Source organism: Aplidium turbinatum, chromosome 18 (assembly GCF_918807975.1).
Source record: "Aplidium turbinatum chromosome 18, kaAplTurb1.1, whole genome shotgun sequence".
Classification (NCBI taxonomy): Eukaryota; Metazoa; Chordata; class Ascidiacea; order Aplousobranchia; family Polyclinidae; genus Aplidium; species Aplidium turbinatum.
The window spans coordinates 6610154-6629700 of NC_137489.1; the positions used below are offsets into that span (position 1 = coordinate 6610154).

Sequence of the window (19547 nt, forward strand, 5' to 3'; positions counted from 1 at the left end):
GCCTGTTTATAACCAGTAACCACCACCGTGCCAAATTCGCAAAAATAAATTCAAATTCTAACACCTTCCAGAATTATCCTGATTGATTTTGCGAAAGAAAATCTTCAAACAAACGTGATTCATCTTGGCACGAAAGAACAGTCAAGCGCAATTCTTTCAAAATGCTTCACAATTGTCAAACTACAAAAAGTCCCTACCATCATCGATTGTTTGTCGCTGACTTTTCCAGTTGCAAGTCTGTTATTTTTTGCAATTGCGACTCCTCTGGGAATATGATGATTTCACGGAGGGAGATCTCTTGACCACAACCACCAAACCGCTAAAAGATACTGTTGTACTTGACTATCCTACCACGCGCTTCCGTTTTTTGACCAGCTCAGATGACGTATGCTATCGTATATCTCCATTGCAAAGCGGTGATTCTGACACACCGGCACCCAAGGGGTTACCCCTAACACCACCACTTGTCTCGTTGATACGACACAAGTCATATTTAACACGTGATAACGTTGCATTGTTAAATTATTTTGGCGATTTTGTTATGACATGGCTGTGCAATCAGCAAAATTTGAAAAAATAGTAAAAATTAATCTACAGCCATGATGTACGCTTTACGTTCAATAAATGCTCAATCGACATCTAACCTTTGAAGCTGAGACCACTATTTGACAACGGAAGGCAAATCGTTTGTTGTAAAATACTCAAAGGTAAAAAAATTACCTTTTAACCCTTATAATTCTTGATGTAACGTCATCGAGTAAAACGTCGCACACCAACCAAACTTCACCAAAATATTCACAAACTTTCAGGCTTAACACGTGGACGCTTTTCTTTGTATGAACAATGTTCATTTGCAGTGGCGTAGCAAAAGTGTTTAAAGGCAGAGGTCAATAAAGAAATCATAAATGATTTTATATACAAGGAATCGTGGCCATTTCCAGTATGGGTCAATATGGAAAACTTTTTACAACCTGCAACAGGAAATGCAGATACGACGGGCGAAACGTAAAAGACATTTTTGCTTGCAAGAAGCCGAAGCAGTGTTTCTTGACGTAGGGACAAAAGATAGTTTACATTAACTTGCTGATAAGCCCATACACTAAAAAGTCTCACTACATCTTTTAGAGAAGACAAAACTTGCAATTTGAGACCGAAAGACAACAACATGAGCTTGCAATGGGCACTATTCGGTGAACGTGGAATCCCAAGCAGCAAAATCGTTAACGCCAATCCGAAGCTTACAGTTTTGTAAAAAAAACATGGTTTGTTTTACAAGAAGCGTTAACAGAAAAATACCAAGCAGCGCGATTTTGTGCAGAATTTCAACAACGGTGGAGCCGAAAACAACGCGTATAGTGATTGCAACGATTTCGAGTGACAGCTTTTTACATAAGAGGGTTAAAGATTTTTTTTTATAAGAAAACACTAAAGACACAATAACGATCAAGACAGAAAATTTTCATCTTAATTACATCCAAAAGTTGTGTTGAGCAGCAACAGCAAGAATATCCTCGTTCGTTGCGAAAGACATTCTGTTCCATGAAGTAAGCTTTCCTAACAAATATCTCTTTGTATGAAACGTGTTTGAAATCTCTTGAATCTGTGACATGTTTCATAAAGATAGCAACAAGGAAGACGCTTAGCAACCAGTGTTTAAAGCGGAAAATTGATTATTAAGTTTTATTTCTGATGCTCTTGCTTGTTGGTGCTGACTGCGCCATGGTGTGGACGCCTTTGAACCCGACTTGACAACTTCAAAGCCTTGAAGGTTTCTGCAAAAGCAAAACAAAAACATAAAGCACGTACATACGCGACTAAAGCGCCCGGCATAAACATGGAGCATGTGCCCATGCCATAAAAGAGCCTAGCATGAGCATGCGCCAGGTGCCTATGCCATGAAAGCTTCTGACAAACAAAAAGCATGTGATTGGACGGCTTGGCCGCTGCTCGATGCTTAATTTCCAACGAAACGCTGTGGGAACCAGGAAGGGTATCCCGCTGTAAAATCCTTGCACCTAGACCTTAACTGGTCGACACTGATGTTTCGAGATGAAGATCAGACTTCCTTGAAGCAAAAAGGAGAAAGAGTCAAAAGGTGAAGGATACTAAGGTAGGATAAACTTAGACTTGTTTAAAAAAGCTGCTGTGCTCAGCAATACCAATACGATGAAATCAACTTACGCCGTGTCTTTGGCAGCATCTGCTAGTGAAGGAAATTGCAACTCGTTGTGAATCTCTGGAGCTTGTTGATTCCTGCCTCTTCTCAGAGGAGCAGCAGATAGGGACTGGGAGCCAGAGGACCTAATGATTACAGTGAACAGATGTTTAGCAGTAGAAGCATTAGCAAATCCTTGAATGAATCTTTGCTACACTAACACTGTAGCATTAACGTGGCAAGCCAGTGAAATTCAACGAATCGGTATAAGTTACTTGACATTATTATTATTAAGCGCTGTAGAAAAATGCCTCATGCAAAATGACCCATCTAAACCAAGCAGAAAGTGCACTCGTATGTTGAAATTTTTCATTATGTACTTTTAGCCGCTACAATTTAGCCGCAAAATGAAATTTATAAAATCTTATGCCCAAGAAAAAAATTGTACTTTTTGCCAGTTTTAGATGCAAATAAATGTCTCAAATTGTTGAGTGTGGAACTCCCAAGCCAGTTGAACATGTTGCACAATGAAATGCAAACATATGTGGGGACACCAACAAAGATATTCACCTTGCTTGTGGAGGTCTGTATGCCCCCGTTTTCTTAGCCACTTTTTGAGGCTCTGGAGCAGCTATAAGATAGATTGAAATTAATCTCTGACCAGGTAATTGCAGAATGCTTAGATAATTACGATACAAGTAGCTTACAAGGGATCAAAATTAGGCAAGAAAATTACCAAAACATTATGTTTAAGCAATTGTACGAATAAATTAATAAAAGATGGTCATTTCAGGAAGACTCGGCTTACTGTCAAGGGGAAGAAAAACCCAAGAGTAATTGGCAACCAGTGTTGCCAGCTATATTTTGAAAAAGTGTCGCTGCATTTTGTTCATTGCAGTGTCTGGTAATTTTTGGAAAATAAGATATCAGAAACCTTATATCTGAGTGTAAAAGCAGTAGAAGAAAAGTGAGCACAGAATGGGAAAAAGTGTCCCGAAATATGATAAATGATTATTTAATCTTGTTTTCCAAGTGTCTCCAACAAAACCATTTTCAATACAATAAAAATATTAAAAATAACAATTTAAGTTACAAATAATACTTGGTTTCCTGTCCTCATGCTTGGCGCTGTGCTCCTGGACAGCTGTGCTTTTCCATGGTCCCTCAGCAGGCTTAGGAGGAATAAGCTCCCCTGCTTCATTGTATTCTGGTGTTTCCACTGCCTGTGCTTCTAAAGCAGCATCGCTGAAGGAAATACGCAGATTTAGTCATTGCTGATAATGAACAACATTTGTACTTTTTGAACTAAAAAATGACATTTTATTAGCTTATGAAATTTTACATAAACAAGTTGTTTTGTTGTTGCATAAAATGAATGTAATTTCAAACATACCCTATTACCCTTGCAATATCAATCAGGTACCAGGGTGGTACATCGAAAAAAAAAATACAACCAGCCACTTACCTCATCTGCAAATTTTGAATCTTCAAATCACTGTAGTCTCTTTCTGACTCATCTTCATACTCTATCCATTCTTCCTGTTCCTGTAAATTAGCCAATGTGTGCCTCGTTTAAAATGCTCCAAAATTTTGTTGCATTACTAGAATTTAATGCATTTTCCTTTCAGAAAGTCATTAATAAATTTTCATATTTATTGATCAGTGTTTCTTTATAATGATTAGTGATTGCTAACATACAGTATATTCTACTATAGTATGTATATTGTATATATATACAATTTAGTTGTTCAGTGATTATCTATGGTACTATTAAGGTTCAATGGGTCATCTATATTATGGTATGGTACTTTAAAAGTTTTTATTGCGCATTATTACAATACTAAACAAATGATATAAGTTCATCTTTTGATTTAAGAGTAAAATTTTGTTACATTTCACCCAAAGAAAAATTATAATTTTAATGTCCTAAATCATAATTGTAAGAAACACATTAGTTACATTCGGAGCACTGGTGTCATCTTTTGGGTTGTCCTGGTCTTTCTTTGGTTCTTGTTCTTTTCGTTTTAATTTTAAAACATCTTTAACTTCACCTAAAAAAGAAAATACCACTAACAAATGCCTTGAAAATGTATTTCAAAAATAAACATATGTTGTAGGTGTGAAAATTGTGACATCATGCCGATAATCATAGAAAGTAAATGTTGCTAGGAGAACGACACCATGGTAGTCAAATTACCACAGAAATGTCACTTGATGAATTATCATTGGCAGGGATGGATTCAGCAAGTAGCCTTAGGGGGAACGGGGGATGATTTCACCAAAATACAATGATATGTAGGTTGACATTAATCTAACCTTGCGCATACAAAGTCACTTTTATGTGTTTTAAGGGTGTGAATCGTAACTCTCCACGGATCAGCCAATGATTTTGATGTATACTTCTTAAAAATATGAAAAAATTTGTAATACTTTTGTCAGATTTTTTGCCCTTCTTCTTTTTTCCTTTCTTATCTTTTTTCTTAAAAAAGTTGTCTAAGCTGTCAACTTCATTCTTCTCCACAATCTCTGCTTGTTCCGTTGCCAATTCTTTAACTTCGTCAGACATCTTTTAACAAGATTAAACAGACTAATCACACAATCTCTACACCAGCACAACATGTCACAAAAAAGTATGCCATCAATACAACAAAATAAAAGCAACAGAACATAAATAAACTTTAGTTAGCCTAATAAATGATTTTCATGCAATAGAACAAACAACTTGAAGCAGCTAAGAATTATGCATTTAGGCAACACAATTATTGAGTTAGCTTTTCCTGTTCTGACATGTCATTAGTTGTCTTGTCCAGACATGCTTTCGTTGAAGATCAAACTTAGAACCTGCAGAGCAGCAGTCAGACAACTATCAACAGTGTATCGTAAATAATATAAATGGTACCGTAATCATTGAAAACGATTATCAACATGTGCTGCTTTATTTTTGAACAACAACATTTATACTAGGCTTAGACTGTCACATTCCCAGATATTTTATCTGTCCTGCCCTGTTAGCTCAGTGATTAAGTGCCTAACTTAAGATCAAGCAGTGATGGTTCGGCTCTCGAGGTGTGCGCTTGAGCAACGCATTTTAGGACTGATCTCAATTCAGCAGCATCTAGTGGATGAAATAATTTCCCAGCAACAACACTTTAACAATTGGAAACTTTACTCTGTCAGTCTCAGTAACCAGCCTTCAAAGTCACTACAAGTATGCAAAACTGCCAGGAACAATCTATTAGCTAGGCTTTGTCAGTAAGAGGATACAGATTCAAAACCAAACCAATCATTTAAGATATTATTGACATGAAGATACATTATTCAATTTATTTTTTGCTGCTGGCGCAAACATGTACAGAACGGCAAATGACGCCATTTATCAAAAAATGTTCGACATGTTTTGCTACTGTAGATCGACAGAAGCTATTTTCTGCCTCTCAAATCACCGATGTTCAAAAACTTCCAAGTTCCCAACACAAGAACAAAAAGTAAAAAAAAATAAAAAAATAACAGTTAACCTCTCAAGTACATGTAGCTCCACACAGAGTGGAATTTACATGCCTTTTGACTCTTTTTTATTTCTTTAAAAGTAATGTCTAAAAAGACATTGACCCAAAAAGAATGCCTAAAAAGACATTATGAAAAGTAACTACGGACGAAGGCCAGTGTTTCGATCTTCCGATCTCTTCAGCGTAGTAAAGTGTTGTTGATGCATTCATATCAGTTTGTATCTTCTGTGGATCCTTCTCTAGTATCATGGGCCAATCCTATTGATGTTTGCTGGTACACCCCTTCATTTTCTTTGAACAAGAACAAAAGCAGCGTTGCCAGATGCTGGAAGCTGCTTGGCACCAAAAAGTAACTAAAATTTCACCAGATTGCATACAATTTCACCAGATATTTAAAACACCCTAAATAAAGCAATTTCGCCTAAAATACAAATAGTTTTTGAGACATAAGACTAAAATGAAACAAATATGCAAAAACACATGTTTTGTCACACATTGCATACACGGATTATAACTGTAGCAGTCATAATCAGGGCTTCCACTTTGAAGGATTTTATCCCGAAATCGGGATTTTTCAACGTTTCGAAGGATAAAAAAAGGAAATGAAGATAAGAGGGATTTTTTAAGGATTTTTAACAATTTTACAAGGAAATTTTGTCTTAAAAAGGGAATTGTTGTTTTTAGCAATTTTAAAGAAAATTTTATTAATATTATTTTTCAAAAGTTCTAAAAACGACTAGAATAACGATGATCAGCTGGTTTCCGTTGTCACTCGCCATCCGGAACCCCCTCAGCCCCTCTCACTCTCTTTCCCATTCTCACCTTTCTGTCGCTTGATTTCTATTTTCGCCATTTTGGGAATTGGACCTGAGTGCAGTGAGTGAGTTAACTGTTCTAAATTCTTTTAGTTAAAATTAGGTAATCCGTTGATATCGTGAAGTTTTTCTCAGTTTCAAATGATTGTGAAGACGTTAGGCTACTAACAAGGAGAAAAAAGAGATAGCCTATAGTGTTAAGTTAGCGCATCAAGGAAAACTGAACTAAACACAAAAATAAATTTGTTAATGGATGGATAATTCCTTACTGGACTTTTATCACCTGTACATTTTCGGTGTTAAGGATACCGTAGGTTAGGAGTCCGGGTAGAAAAGATGAGAGTGGTAATTGGTAGATGATGTCCAGGACTCCAGGTGGTAAATGTCCCAGAACCGACTAACTGAAAAGCACTTTTTTGGCTGGACAGTGAACAAAGGAAATAAACCATGTTATTGTAAAATATGTGCTGCTTTTGTGCAGCCTACTGTTCTAATAAAACAACGTTGCTTCGACATACTGGTGCTACTGAAAAAAATCGAGATTAAAATAGCTTTAACTGAAATTATAACTTTAAAGTTGTATTAGCACATTTTTTAACTTAAATAATGTCAAAAATAACCTCGCCTATAAAGGAAATTTTGAAGGATTTCCGACTGAGAAAAAAGGGATTTTTCAGGACAAAAATGGAAATTGAAGAGGATTTATCAATTGTTAGAAGTGGAAGCACTGGTCACAATTATCAGTAAACATCAAAAGTTCTTACCAAAAAAGTTGCTGTTTTTACTTTAAAAGCAGCAACTTTTATTGCCAGGATTAAAATGCACTCAAAGATGCAACAACATCCCGATGAAAAAATTTGAAAGACTTTTGCATATTCTGCTCAGGATATCCATAAAAATGAAATAAGTGGCCACTGTACGCATGTAGCCTATGTAAGGTTACTGATGTTGATAAACTTCTAGTTTTTGGCAAAATACAACCTTATTCACTAATTTCAAATACAAAACTTGCCAATTTGGCCAGTTTTTTGGTAAAAGAACTCTCCAAAAAGCAGTGTCTCGCCACTGCCTGCAACCATGCCATTGGCAAAACCTATACGATTGCTGGTACAATGCTGCTATCAGATTCAAAAGATTGATTGAAGAGCACAAATTGGTCACTTTGAACTTGTACCACACTGCCATCACGCATGCGAATACCTCTTGCAAAACGTTTTCTGTACGAGTGGAAATTTTTTGCTGAAAAGTTTACAAAAAATTTGGAAAAAGTTGAATGGGGGAAAATTTCACCAGATTTCACCAAAAAGTTGTCTGGTTCCCAGGTCAAAAAGCTTGGCACCAAAGACCTCTAAATTTCACCAGAATTTTTTTATTTGGCATCCTATTTCCCCATCTGGCAACGCTGAACAAAAGTCAGGCTCAGGCAAAACGTGAAAAAAACGCTGAATTCTGATGAACAAAAACTGAGCGGAAAACTCCGAAAATACATTTTTAAACATTCCGTTTGGGATTTTAAAAAATGTTAGCATTTATGCAAAAATGACAGTTCAAATTTTCCGTTCAAAAAATTACTTTATTTACTGGTTTTAATATTTTTCTTGAACTACTTTAATATCACATGTTGTTGTAGCAGAATTAAAAAACATTTCTTATGGATTGTGGGCGATTCTCACTCCGCATGATAATGGTCCGAGTCCGTTTGCTCCGAACTCAGAATCTCTCATGACATCAAAGTCACACATGACTGACCACGTAGGAAAGCCTACAACAAGCTACAAAGTGGCCAGGTGCAGAAATGGAATACACCGCAAAACGTTTTGGTGAAATTTTTGCTTGCCTTTTTTAGTGCAGTATCTATATAAGTGGAGTGGTATAGTACTAAGTTACGTAGGGCTACCATATGTCCTCTTTTAGGAGGATTTGTCCTCTTTTTTCATAAAAAAATGAATTGTCCTCCGAGGACACTTGAAAATGCTCAAATGTCCTCTTTTTTGCATTGCTATCATTTTCAACAAGCTTTTATTTTTATGTGACCTTGACGAAAGCTAAATAAGGCTAAGCAACGATACCAAAAAGGAAAAGTATGTTTTCTGTGAGCTGTGGCAGAAGTAGGCTATCCTTGTTTAAGAAAAGTGTTTATTGACTTTGAGGTTGACAATAGATTGCTTGCTGTGGATATAGTGGATACATTTATTTCTGTGGCAAACGAAGGCAGTGTTACTTGATGACCATGTCAGATTTACTTGTATTGTTCGAGTCTTGTGTTGCCTATTTAGATGAATAGACCACTAATTCCATTTTCCGAGTTCACATCCTTTGATTGGATGCTTATTCTGTCTTACACCAAAGAATAGGATAGCGTTTTTCAGCGATGTGTGGATGTATCTGTCAGAGAAAAATGTTGGCATTGATGATGTTAAACTGTTCGATCTATACCAAAGCTAGTGCAAAGGCGTCTTAAACCTGATAGCTAGCTTGCATTAGCTTTGTTTAAATGCTGGCACATTAGAAAATGGACAGAATAGTTCAAATATTGCAAAACTACAGATATTTTTTAATGAATTGTAAAAAGTTGAGCAATTCTTAATCTGCAATAAGCTATATGGCTCAAAATGCAAATGTAAAACGCATATTTTTTGTGGAGAAAATCAAATGAACAGCAAAATGTTCATTGACTGAATCTGACAAATAAATATGTTATATTTTTTATTTGTCACTTTTGCTACATAGGCCTATCATTTAAGAAGATGTAAAAATTGTTTAAACGTAAAAATCCACTGGCATTTTACTTGCTTACTAAACATGTCCTCTTTTTGGGTGATGAAAATATAGTAGGCCTAAAGTTATGGTATTTATATTTAACATGAGATGGATTTGAGATGAAAATATGTGTTTCTAGTAGTACTGGTACCGCATATTTCGGTGATTATTAATTTTTTTGTGGTTTGAACAGTACCTTTAAACACTAGTGTCAGTTCCAATTGGGCTAGTTTTCAATATAAAGCTTAGGGTTCAGGTAAGGGTTTGACAAACTCTGAAAATATCTGCCAGTCTCACTCAGAAGATGCGACAATCCCTGACAATGCCAAAGGTTGTGCGGTTTTCTTTTCCGCTCTGTTTTATTTCCGTGTGGTGGGAAATTTTTAGCAGTTGCGGTACAAATTTAGAAGTTGCGAGTTGTATGATTTCATTCTTTCATGATAGAATTATCGCTATGTTAAACAATATGGACGCCAAGAACCAAGATTGTATAGTTGAATGAGTTTCGCTTTTAGCAGCATGATCGTTGCTTACTTCACAGTGTAGATTCAAACGATCTGTTATAGCCTGATGCTGCGGGTTCTTTTTGGCAATATCAAATTACACTAGCTTTCGGAACACAGTTCCCTAGTCATGTGCTATGACGAATGGTGTTGAAGTCAGTGAGTGGTTTTTTAAAATGGTTCTTTGTTTTAGCTTGAGGCTGCCGGCTGTTGAGTTTCTGTGCTGTTAGGCGTTATTGCTGTGAGGTTTTGTTGGATCGGTTGATTAGTTACCAGTCCGCCTCTTTCGGCGCTCTCGAACCCTCCGAAACGCACTTAAAAAACCACAAAAACTCGAACCCTGCCGGATGCAAAACTGCCAACTACGGAACGACAACATGTGCAACACCAAGAACTGTGTCTATAAGATTATATGTAAAAAATGCAAGGAAAGCTACATAGGCAGCACGATTCGCCCACTCCATTCCCGCCTCAAAGAACATTTCAGCTCGGATAAAAGTTCGGTATTTGATCACCAACAACAATGCCAAACAGACTTTGAATTTAAAATTATTGGAAGAGAAAATGACGCGGTACAATTACGTTTCAAAGAAGCCATATTCATTAGCAAACAAAATCCTAAAATCAACAACCGCGCCGAAAGGGAAGAACTACGTCACCTAATCTACTAATCAACCGATCCAACAAAACCTCACAGCAATAACGCCTAACAGCACAGAAACTCAACAGCCGGCAGCCTCAAGCTAAAACAAAGAACCATTTTAAAAAACCACTCACTGACTTCAACACCATTCGTCATAGCACATGACTAGGGAACTGTGTTCCGAAAGCTAGTGTAATTTGATATTGCCAAAAAGAACCCGCAGCATCAGGCTATAACAGATCGTTTGAATCTACACTGTGAAGTAACAAAGATTGTATTTCCGCGTTTTCTACATCGGTGTTAAACCGCTACTTCTGCTGACAATACGCCATTTCATGTCCGGCTTATTTCCGCCTTTTAGTGTTGCCCTTTTGTTTGGCATTTGAATAATTTGGTGTTGAATAAATGCCATTTTTACATAAAATAAAACATTTGGCAACACTGACAATGCCTGACAAATCACAAAAATATTGGGCATTTTTAGCTTGCTTTTATCAGAGACAGTGGGACACATTTGTGTTTGAATTATAATTTTGATAATGATAACTGTAACACTAGAATTTTAGTCACATATATATTTCAGCACATAACTTTGTTCTTTGTGACATTAGCAACATAGTTGTATATTTTTTGTTCATAAAATGGGTGTTTTGGTAATATTTTTAACTGATTTTTATTTATTTTTATTTATTTGCAATGAGACACAAAGTCCATAGAATTCTAAAGGTCTAAATTAATTTAATATATAGGTGTCCATTATATTTGTGGTATGCGGTAAGTAACTGAAGTAGACTACATGGCCTAGTGTTTGCGTTAGTGATGTCTTCTACCTTTTTGGTATCCTTTTCGTTTATGCGTTTGTTAGCCTTTAGTTATGAGTTAGTGGAATTTCTTTTTTTGTGTTGCAATATTGCAATTACAAATTTGATTAATTATAATGCACTTTCATATCTGTATCTGAGTGCTCATTTATTGCTTCTAGCTATACTTGGTACGGTACTGCTATTTTGCATTCATCAAATGCTGGCATTTGCACAACAATCTAACCTCTTAGTGTTATTTATTAACAGTTCTGCTGCTGGGAACGAATTAGCTCGTGCAATTGTGATGTAATTTAACGTCACATGACGTCACAATGCCGCAAAAATCATAATGTGTTGCCAGTCTGGGGGCCTGACAGGTTGCTTCAATTTTCAACCAAAAAAAACGATTTTTAACCCATTTCCCCGCCAAATTCTTAAAATTAAATAAAAGTCAAAACACCAATCAGTGTGAACAAAGCTTGAAATTCAGCAATAACTTCGAGGTCTAGAGATTCTTAGACTGGGATCATGATGCCAGGCAACTAGTATATTGATCAATGCACATAGGTCATGTAAAAGAGCTTAGTTTTTATGCAGCAAGGTAATTGAAATATTCTATTATTTTTTAAGGTTTAGACTAATATACCTATTCATTTAGAGTCACTAGACTAGACTGCTTACTGGTACTAGCTAGAAGTCCTGTACGGTAGGCTATCTAACCCTAGTCGCTAAAAAAATCCAAGCAAGCATTTTCTTATGAATATAGGCCATGACTAATTGACTATGCTATGATGTCAACAAAACTTATGAATGTAATGTAAAGGCAAACCAAGCGTGGTAGCCTATAGGTTTCATCGAAAGGAAATATGTTTGCCTAGTTGGTTAAGTTAAACTTCGGTACCGTACAGTAGCCTAGCTATCGGCCAGCAAAAATTGTCATTTTTACATCGTTTCAACGTCGCCAGACGTTGAAATCGTGTAAAAAAGGAACTTTTGCTGACCAGGTATAGGTTGCAACTGAGAAATATTTACAAAAGCCATTCGATTTGTTCAAAGAACCGAATTAGCCTAACAGTTCGTATTTACATTGATTCAATGTTTGAATACGTTGAATCACTCGGCCTATCATTTTTCTTTACATTGATTTCACGTCTGAACAGGTTGATTCAATGCAAAAAAAACTGTTTTGCTGACTGGCGCGCTTGTAAATGCAATGGTCATTTCGACGATCAATTGCAACACCGATTTGCTCCAAAATTTCAAAGTGCGTTTCAACAGTTTGGCAACCCATTTTTTCATTACCATGGCAACAAGAGAAAAAGGAGAACTCCTCTCACTTTTTCAAAACGCTGGCAGCTAAAGTGTTAAGTAAGAATCGATTTTGCTATAGTAATAGCATCTTCAGCTAGCACTATACTTTGCGACATATTTTTAATTGTACTTTATGTTGACACAATGAGTGTTAAATAAAATCATTATCTTTTTTTCTGTTTTCTGAATGAAAATCTTCATGTTGTACGCATACGCGCCGACTTCCGGGGGGCAGCGCCCCCCCATAAATTTATGGTTAAGGGGCAACAAAAATGGCTACTACAAGTGGTGTTTCAAAGAAAAAATACTTCGCAAGAGATTTAGATCATTTAAACGGACTTAAAGAATGCCGAAAACGAAAAACAGCCTACGCTGCTCTTGTCTCGATTTCGAAACACAGTTCCGTACTAATGTGAAATGACGAGTGACCGCTACTACCACAGCCAACCCGCAGCATCAGGCTAAAACAAATTGTTTGTATCTACACTCGTGAAACATCAGGAGAAAGATCTTGCCCCCAAAACAGCAGCAGATTGCATGGCTTTCTCTGGAACGTGAACTACTACTGAGATGCGCACGGCACATCTTCCGCACGTGAGGAGCAACTTCTAAGTCAAAACGCGTGGTAGTGAAAAAGCGAATGCGAGGTTGAACGTTTTTTCTCATTTCACGAGTTATCCAAACGTCCATTAGATTTTTTGTGACTTCAAACATGAAATCGATTTTAGCAAACTTTATCGAGTTGAAACTACGACACAACAAACAATTACGCAGGGTTCCCACGCAGTCTGGAAAGTAAGGAAAAAGTAGGAAATTTAAAAACCCGTTTTCCAGACCCGGAAAAGGTTGGGAATTTTGTGAAAGCCCTCTTTGGTATTGAAAAAGTATGGAAAATCATGCGATATGAACCGGATTAAACCGGTTTTAGTTTGGGTCTTTGAATAAAATTCTTTTTTTTCTTCATAACAGGAATCTTCTAATCAATAAAAAATCAACCAGGTTTGGTAACTACAAAAATTTATTGGTAGAGCTTTTGCCGCCGTAAAGGTGGCTTCATCAGTACTCTTATTCAAATAGAAACAAATTTAAATTAAAAAATTTTTCATACCGATTTGAATGTAATATAGTCCGGATATACAATTTTAAACCTGTGTATGATCTTGTTTGGGTGTAGGGATTTTCATGAGAGGTAGCACCTCTGTTCCTACCAGTCGCACATCCCTGATGTGGGTAGAGAATTTTGGTCCTCCACTGAAATCCTAAGTCTCACTTATGGCTCCACGTAGTTGGTAATGCACACCAACGGCCACACCCTGGTAACGGTTCGACTGCCAGACTAAACTAAGTGAGGTGCATGTCTAAATGGTTTGCATTTGGCATGTCTATTGGGAAGTCAATCCCATGAAGTGCATGAAGACTGGATCGGCTAGAGAGGCAAATGAACTCATTAATCGGGTCAATGGTTCTAAGGGCGTAACAGCAAAGCGATGTGGCTCGCTAGGGCGTACTCTTGACAAAGTGAGGAACGGCCAGTCACCTCGAAAGAGATTGGAGCCTCATCGAGTATTTTTATCCGTAGTCTACAATGAACGTCAGTAACAATGAAGTGAGATATAAGGATCGATCCGTGACCCCTGCAGAGACATCCTTCAATTGCTACAGGGAAGGAGCATCTCCATCTACCAGTATGGACAACTATGATGATGGCACATGCCCAAAGCCCTATGGACGGCATGAGCCTGACGGAGGCTGTCTGAAAACTAGAGGAAAGATGCTCAAACTAGCAACATGGAATGTACGAACATTGCATGCTATAGGGCGTTATGACAATTTAAAACAGGAGATGAAAGAAATGGGAATTGACATTATGGGAGTTAGTGAAACACGGTGGAAAGATAATGGTAAAATAGCAGATGATGGTTTCGTAATGATCTATTCAGGCGGATGTAAACATATGCATGGAGTGGGAATTCTAATGAAGAAAAGCGCGGCATCTGCAATGATGGGATATTGGCCAATGTCCAACAGAATTATAATGATGAAGCTACAAGGAACCCCTTTCAACATAAATGTTATACATACAGGTATATGCACCAACACAAGATCATACAGGTGAAGAAATAGAAGAATTCTATGACAAGATAAACAATGTTTTATCATATACCAAAAGGAATGAAATTACGTTCATAATGGGAGACTGGAATGCGAAAGTTGGAAACCAATATGAATTTCCAGTAACACGACATTATGGTTTGGGAGAAATGAACCAACGAGGAAGACGACTATTGGAATTTTGCAAACTCAATCAGCTGGTCATAGCAAACACTTTATTTCAACAACCACCTAGACGACTATACACATGGCATAGCCCTGGAGATCAATATCGTAACCAAATTGACTTCATTATGATAAATCAAAGATTCAAGAACTCAATAAAACAAGCCAAAACGTATCCTGGAGCTGATATAAACTCTGATCATAATCCAGTTGTTGCAAAGGTGCAAATAAAACTGAAAAAAATGAAACAAAACCCAATTTTGGAACAGTTAGATATGAATCAACTTACAATTGAAGAAACGAAACGACAGTACAATCTTTTGGTGAACAACAAATTTGCCTTACTGAGCAAGGAATCTGAACCACAAGAAGGTGACACTGAGAACATGATTGAAAACCAATGGCATGAAATACAGAAGAACTTGAGTGATGCAAGCAAAAAAGTTTTAAAACAAAAGAAAAAAGCCTCTAAGCAACCATGGATGAATCAAGAGATTCTAGACTTGATGACAGAAAGAAAAAGAAACAAAGACAACAATATCCAGTATTTTAAGCTACATAAAGAAATAAATCATAAGTGCCAAACAGCAAAACAAAAGTGGTGGGATGAACAGTGTGAAACTATAGAACAATTAGAAGCTACGCACAAGTCACGAGATATGCATCAAAAAGTTAAAGAAATGACTGGTAATGGAAAGTCAAAAACAAGACAAAACAATTGCATCAAGGATAAAGACGGACAAATGATTTTCGACCGAGATCTAGTGACGCGAAGATGGGAAGAGTATATTAGCGACCTGTATGGAGATGAGAGAGGAAATATTCCTGCTATTAATAATGAAGAAGGTGAACCAATACTGGAATCTGAATTTGCTGAAGCCATAAATGAATTGAAAAGCCATAAAGCTCCTGGTAAAGATCAAATAACAACGGAAATGATAAGAGCTCTGGATTATGAAGGACTAAAACATATTCATAACTTATGTAATAACATCTACATGAATGGCCACATACCACTAGAAATGAATGAATCCATTCTTGTCAAACTGCCGAAGAAGCCAAAAGCCACACAGTGTACAGAATTTAGAACCCTTAGTCTCATGAGTCATATACTAAAAATTTTGCTGAGAGTTGTATTCAGAAGAAATAGAAAAATTATCGAAAATGAAATTAATGAAACTCAAAGTGGTTTTATGCCTGGAAAGGGAACACGGGAAGGAATTTTCAATATGAGAACTATATGTGAACGTTACAACCAAATCAATAAAGATGTTTATACTTGCTTTATAGACTATGAAAAGGCCTTTGACCGAGTTAAACACGAAAAATTGATGCAATGTTTGGCTGATATAGGTTTAAATGGAAAAGATCTGCGACTGATAGCAAATCTATATTGGACGCAAAAGGCGTTTATTCAGATGGAAGATGGTCTATCTGGTGCAATGAACATAAAACGTGGAGTTCGCCAGGGATGTATACTATCTCCATGTCTATTCAACCTGTATACTGAAATGATTTTCAGACAGATTGATGGAATGGAGGGTATCAGCATAGGAGGTATGAACATATCCAACCTAAGGTATGCAGACGATACTGTTTTATTGGCGGAATCAACAGAAGCTCTCCAAACAATAATAGAAAAAGTGAACAATATTGGAAAGGAATATAACATGAAAATCAACATAAACAAGACGAAAACTATGATTATTACAAGAAAAGAAAATGTACCAAGTTTAAATATTACCATTGGCGGAATGCTGGTCGAACAAGTCAAAAGCTTTACCTATCTGGGACACAGAATAACTGAAAATGGCAGATGCGATACAGAAATATTGAGACGAATAGAAATAGCAAGAAACAACTTCGTGAAAATGAAAAAGACATTAACAACACGCAAAATTAACATCAACACTCGAAAACGAATTGCGAAATGCTATATATGGACTACACTACTCTACAATGCAGAAACATGGACACTGTCATCACAAATGGTTAAACGACTTGAGGCATTTAAAATGTGGATTTATAGAAGAATGCTTAAAATTTCATGGAAGGATAAAATCACAAACAAAGATGTACTATCCAGAATACAAACCAACATGGAAATTCTACAAACAATTAAATCAAGAAAATTGAAATATTTTGGCCACATGATTCGCAATAATTCTATTCAAACACAACTACTAGAAGGAAAAATGAACGGCAAACGAAATAGGGGCAGACCACCAAGAATTTGGACTAATGATATTGAAGACTGGTCAGGACTTAACTACAAAACTGCAAAAGAAAAAGCTCAAAACAGAGAAACTTGGCGTCTCATTGCCTCCAACCCTCGACGAGAGGAAGGAACTTAATGATGATGATGATGATCTTGTTTAGAATTAATACAGCACAGAAATTTTCATTAAATAAGCACTGTTAATGCGCAATTTAGATCAAAATTAGGTAGGAAATTTTTTAAATTGGGTATTGAAAAAGTAGGGAATTTGTTTATAAAAAATGTGTGGGAACTCTGATTACGTAAATACAGCTTGAAAATCATACGATATGGAAATTTCAAAGTAGAGCGTAGAGTAACTTACGCTGCTGGAATAGTCACGTAACTATTCATGGCAATATTAAGTAAACCAACTAAATTAGACGCGCCATTTTCAACGAGGTCTTCCCGCTGTGAGATCAATTATGATTCAACAGAACACATTGTTTTGTTCGCAATTGTGAGAATTAAATCGAAAACCGATAAAAAAAACGGTGTTTAATGGTCTTGGTCGCAGATATTGCCTGCATTAACGACGTCTCTTACCGCTGATATCACCTAGCCTAGCCAACCTGACATCATTTTATGCGGCCGCTAAAGTAAGGTGTGACATCGACTTCAACGATCATGGAATGTTACGTAATAAAAACGATTATATCCTGCACGCAAAAAATAAAAAAGTTGATCTCTTAAAACAGCTCCTTTTGCTGTTTTGTTTCGTGAGCTTTGCATATTGTTCAAAAGTGCATAAAGTTTAGAATTGACAAGGAATCATTAAATTGAAAATCAAGTTTGAATCTATGCAAAAAAATGTATTCAAAACTTTACTTCGGCCGACGCCATTTCAGACTCCGTAATCTACGTCGGCAATTATTTTGCCGCAGCAAAAATGCATTCATTTTGAAAACTGCCGAGCTGGGGACAACAGCTTGTCCCGTGTATAAGTTCGGAATGGCCCGTTTCGGTGAGTCCGATCTCTTAATGGGGGATTTTTTCAATTTTTTTAAAAAATTATTGGGTATCGTAGCCTAATTATCATTGCCGTTTTAGGGTTAGGGGTTAGAAGTTAGGAAGTCACCGAATAGTAGCAGACCCGTACAAGTTGCACCTGTCTTTTTGAGATGAAAATCACCTGCGAAAATCTTGACCTATACTCGAGTATATACGGAATTCGATAAAAGACTATAAAGACATTTGATAAAAAAAAACAGAAGAGAAAACACTTCGCCGTTGTTAACGCTTTGTAGGTAAGTAATTAGCAAAACGAGCGAAACAAGATTAATAAAACTGATAGCAGGTTTCCACTCTGCTTGAGATCATGATTTTTTTGCGTTTTATTTCGATAACTTCACTGTCTTGATCGTTGTTATTCACTCGCACGAAAAGGAAATGAATCGGCTTGTTTTCCAACTGTTCCAATTATGAGCTAATAATATCAAAATTTTTACGAATAGGCGTACTGCATGCGTAAAACTAATCGTTTCCAGCAGCGGTTGTAATAAATTCGGTTTGCGACCTAGGTGTCAATATAAACAAGACACTAAGCTTAATCAAAGACTACTTTATTTGAGTAAAATAGCGTTATGGTTCTGACGTCATCCTGGGTTTTTTTTTTCGTTGAGACTTTTCGGTCATTTGTCCGAAATAACTTCAAAAAATTTGGTCATTTTTTATTTATTTTGGTCATTTTTAGTCATTTTTGGTCATATATAGTCAATTGACTATACATTTTTTCGGACATTTTGACCGAATTGACTATATTTTTTTTTGGACATTTTGCTAAAACATCGGTCAATGACCGAAAAATGACCCAAAAAAAAAACCCAGACGTCATCACCTGTCTCGCCCCCCAAGGTTTTTTGAAAAGTCGGCGCCTATGGTTGTACGTTTTTGAACCCGACTGTTTTTTTATTCTTGTGCCACGGTAACGACTGCTGCCTGGTTCCAACCCCATTTTTAACTCGTAACTACCATGATGTATCATAATAATTCTAGCATCAGACGGTATGGGACGGGTACTAGGTAATTACGGTAAACGCTAACGTTACGGTAAATGGTTACGGTTACGGTAAACGTTACGGTAAATGGTAAACGGTAGCTATATAGCTTCTGCTATTGAAAGGTGGAATTAGGACTCGTTCACATTGATTATTATTTCTTGGTGAAAGTATAATATATTATCCTTAAATTGGAATATGCAATGTATCACCCATTTAACATCCTTCACCTTATTTTCAAGTTCTTAATTCAAAATTTACATAACTCTCAAAATTTCACATTTTGTTCTAGCAGTGACGATTTCAACAAATTTATGGTGTTTGCAGACTTGGTGTAAAATGGTTAGAATTTTGATTTGAATGCGTCTTTACAGTACATGTGTGATACTATCCAAACAACTTCGCAAGCACATTCTAATTTTTGCCACATGTTTCTATTTGTTGGTGACACATTCCACTTGGTATTTTTTTGTACCAGATTTGTTTAAAAATAAAAATCTTCAAATAAAATATCAAATTT

General features: G+C 36.5%; 2 protein-coding genes across 2 annotated transcripts; one reads left to right on the forward strand and one right to left on the reverse strand.

Moving 5' to 3' along the window:
* Positions 1 to 509: 509 nt before the first annotated feature.
* On the reverse strand, positions 510 to 4753 carry LOC145787792 (protein CDV3 homolog A-like). Its single transcript, XM_082599618.1, has 7 exons — positions 4586 to 4753; positions 4115 to 4206; positions 3621 to 3700; positions 3258 to 3400; positions 2726 to 2786; positions 2182 to 2301; positions 510 to 1772 (listed from the first exon to the last, which is right to left on the reverse strand). Exons 1-7 carry the CDS (start codon positions 4719 to 4721, stop codon positions 1640 to 1642), a joined length of 765 nt encoding a protein of 254 aa, XP_082455744.1. The 5' UTR covers positions 4722 to 4753; the 3' UTR covers positions 510 to 1639.
* A 9328-nt stretch (positions 4754 to 14081) lies between these two features.
* On the forward strand, positions 14082 to 19365 carry LOC145787931 (uncharacterized). The gene is made up of 3 exons (XM_082599769.1): positions 14082 to 14420; positions 14581 to 16352; positions 19320 to 19365. The coding sequence occupies exons 1-3, from the start codon at positions 14082 to 14084 to the stop codon at positions 19363 to 19365; spliced, it is 2157 nt and encodes a 718-aa protein (XP_082455895.1).
* The last annotated feature ends 182 nt before the right edge of the window (positions 19366 to 19547 follow it).

Excerpts from the sequence above, each read along its gene's own strand:
- LOC145787792 (XM_082599618.1), bottom strand. The coding sequence starts at position 4,721 with ATGTCTGACGAAGTTAAAGAATTGGCAACGGAACAAGCAGAGATTGTG. Across the intron at positions 2,302-2,725 it reads TACAGACCTCCACAAGCAAG|GTCCTCTGGCTCCCAGTCCC; the intron begins GTGAATATCTTT and ends TGTAATCATTAG. Across the intron at positions 1,773-2,181 it reads GATGCTGCCAAAGACACGGC|AAACCTTCAAGGCTTTGAAG; the intron begins GTAAGTTGATTT and ends TTGCTTTTGCAG.
- LOC145787931 (XM_082599769.1), top strand. The coding sequence starts at position 14,082 with ATGAACGTCAGTAACAATGAAGTGAGATATAAGGATCGATCCGTGACC. Across the intron at positions 14,421-14,580 it reads AAATAGCAGATGATGGTTTC|GTATATGCACCAACACAAGA; the intron begins GTAATGATCTAT and ends TTATACATACAG. Across the intron at positions 16,353-19,319 it reads ATGAACATATCCAACCTAAG|CAGTGACGATTTCAACAAAT; the intron begins GTATGCAGACGA and ends ATTTTGTTCTAG.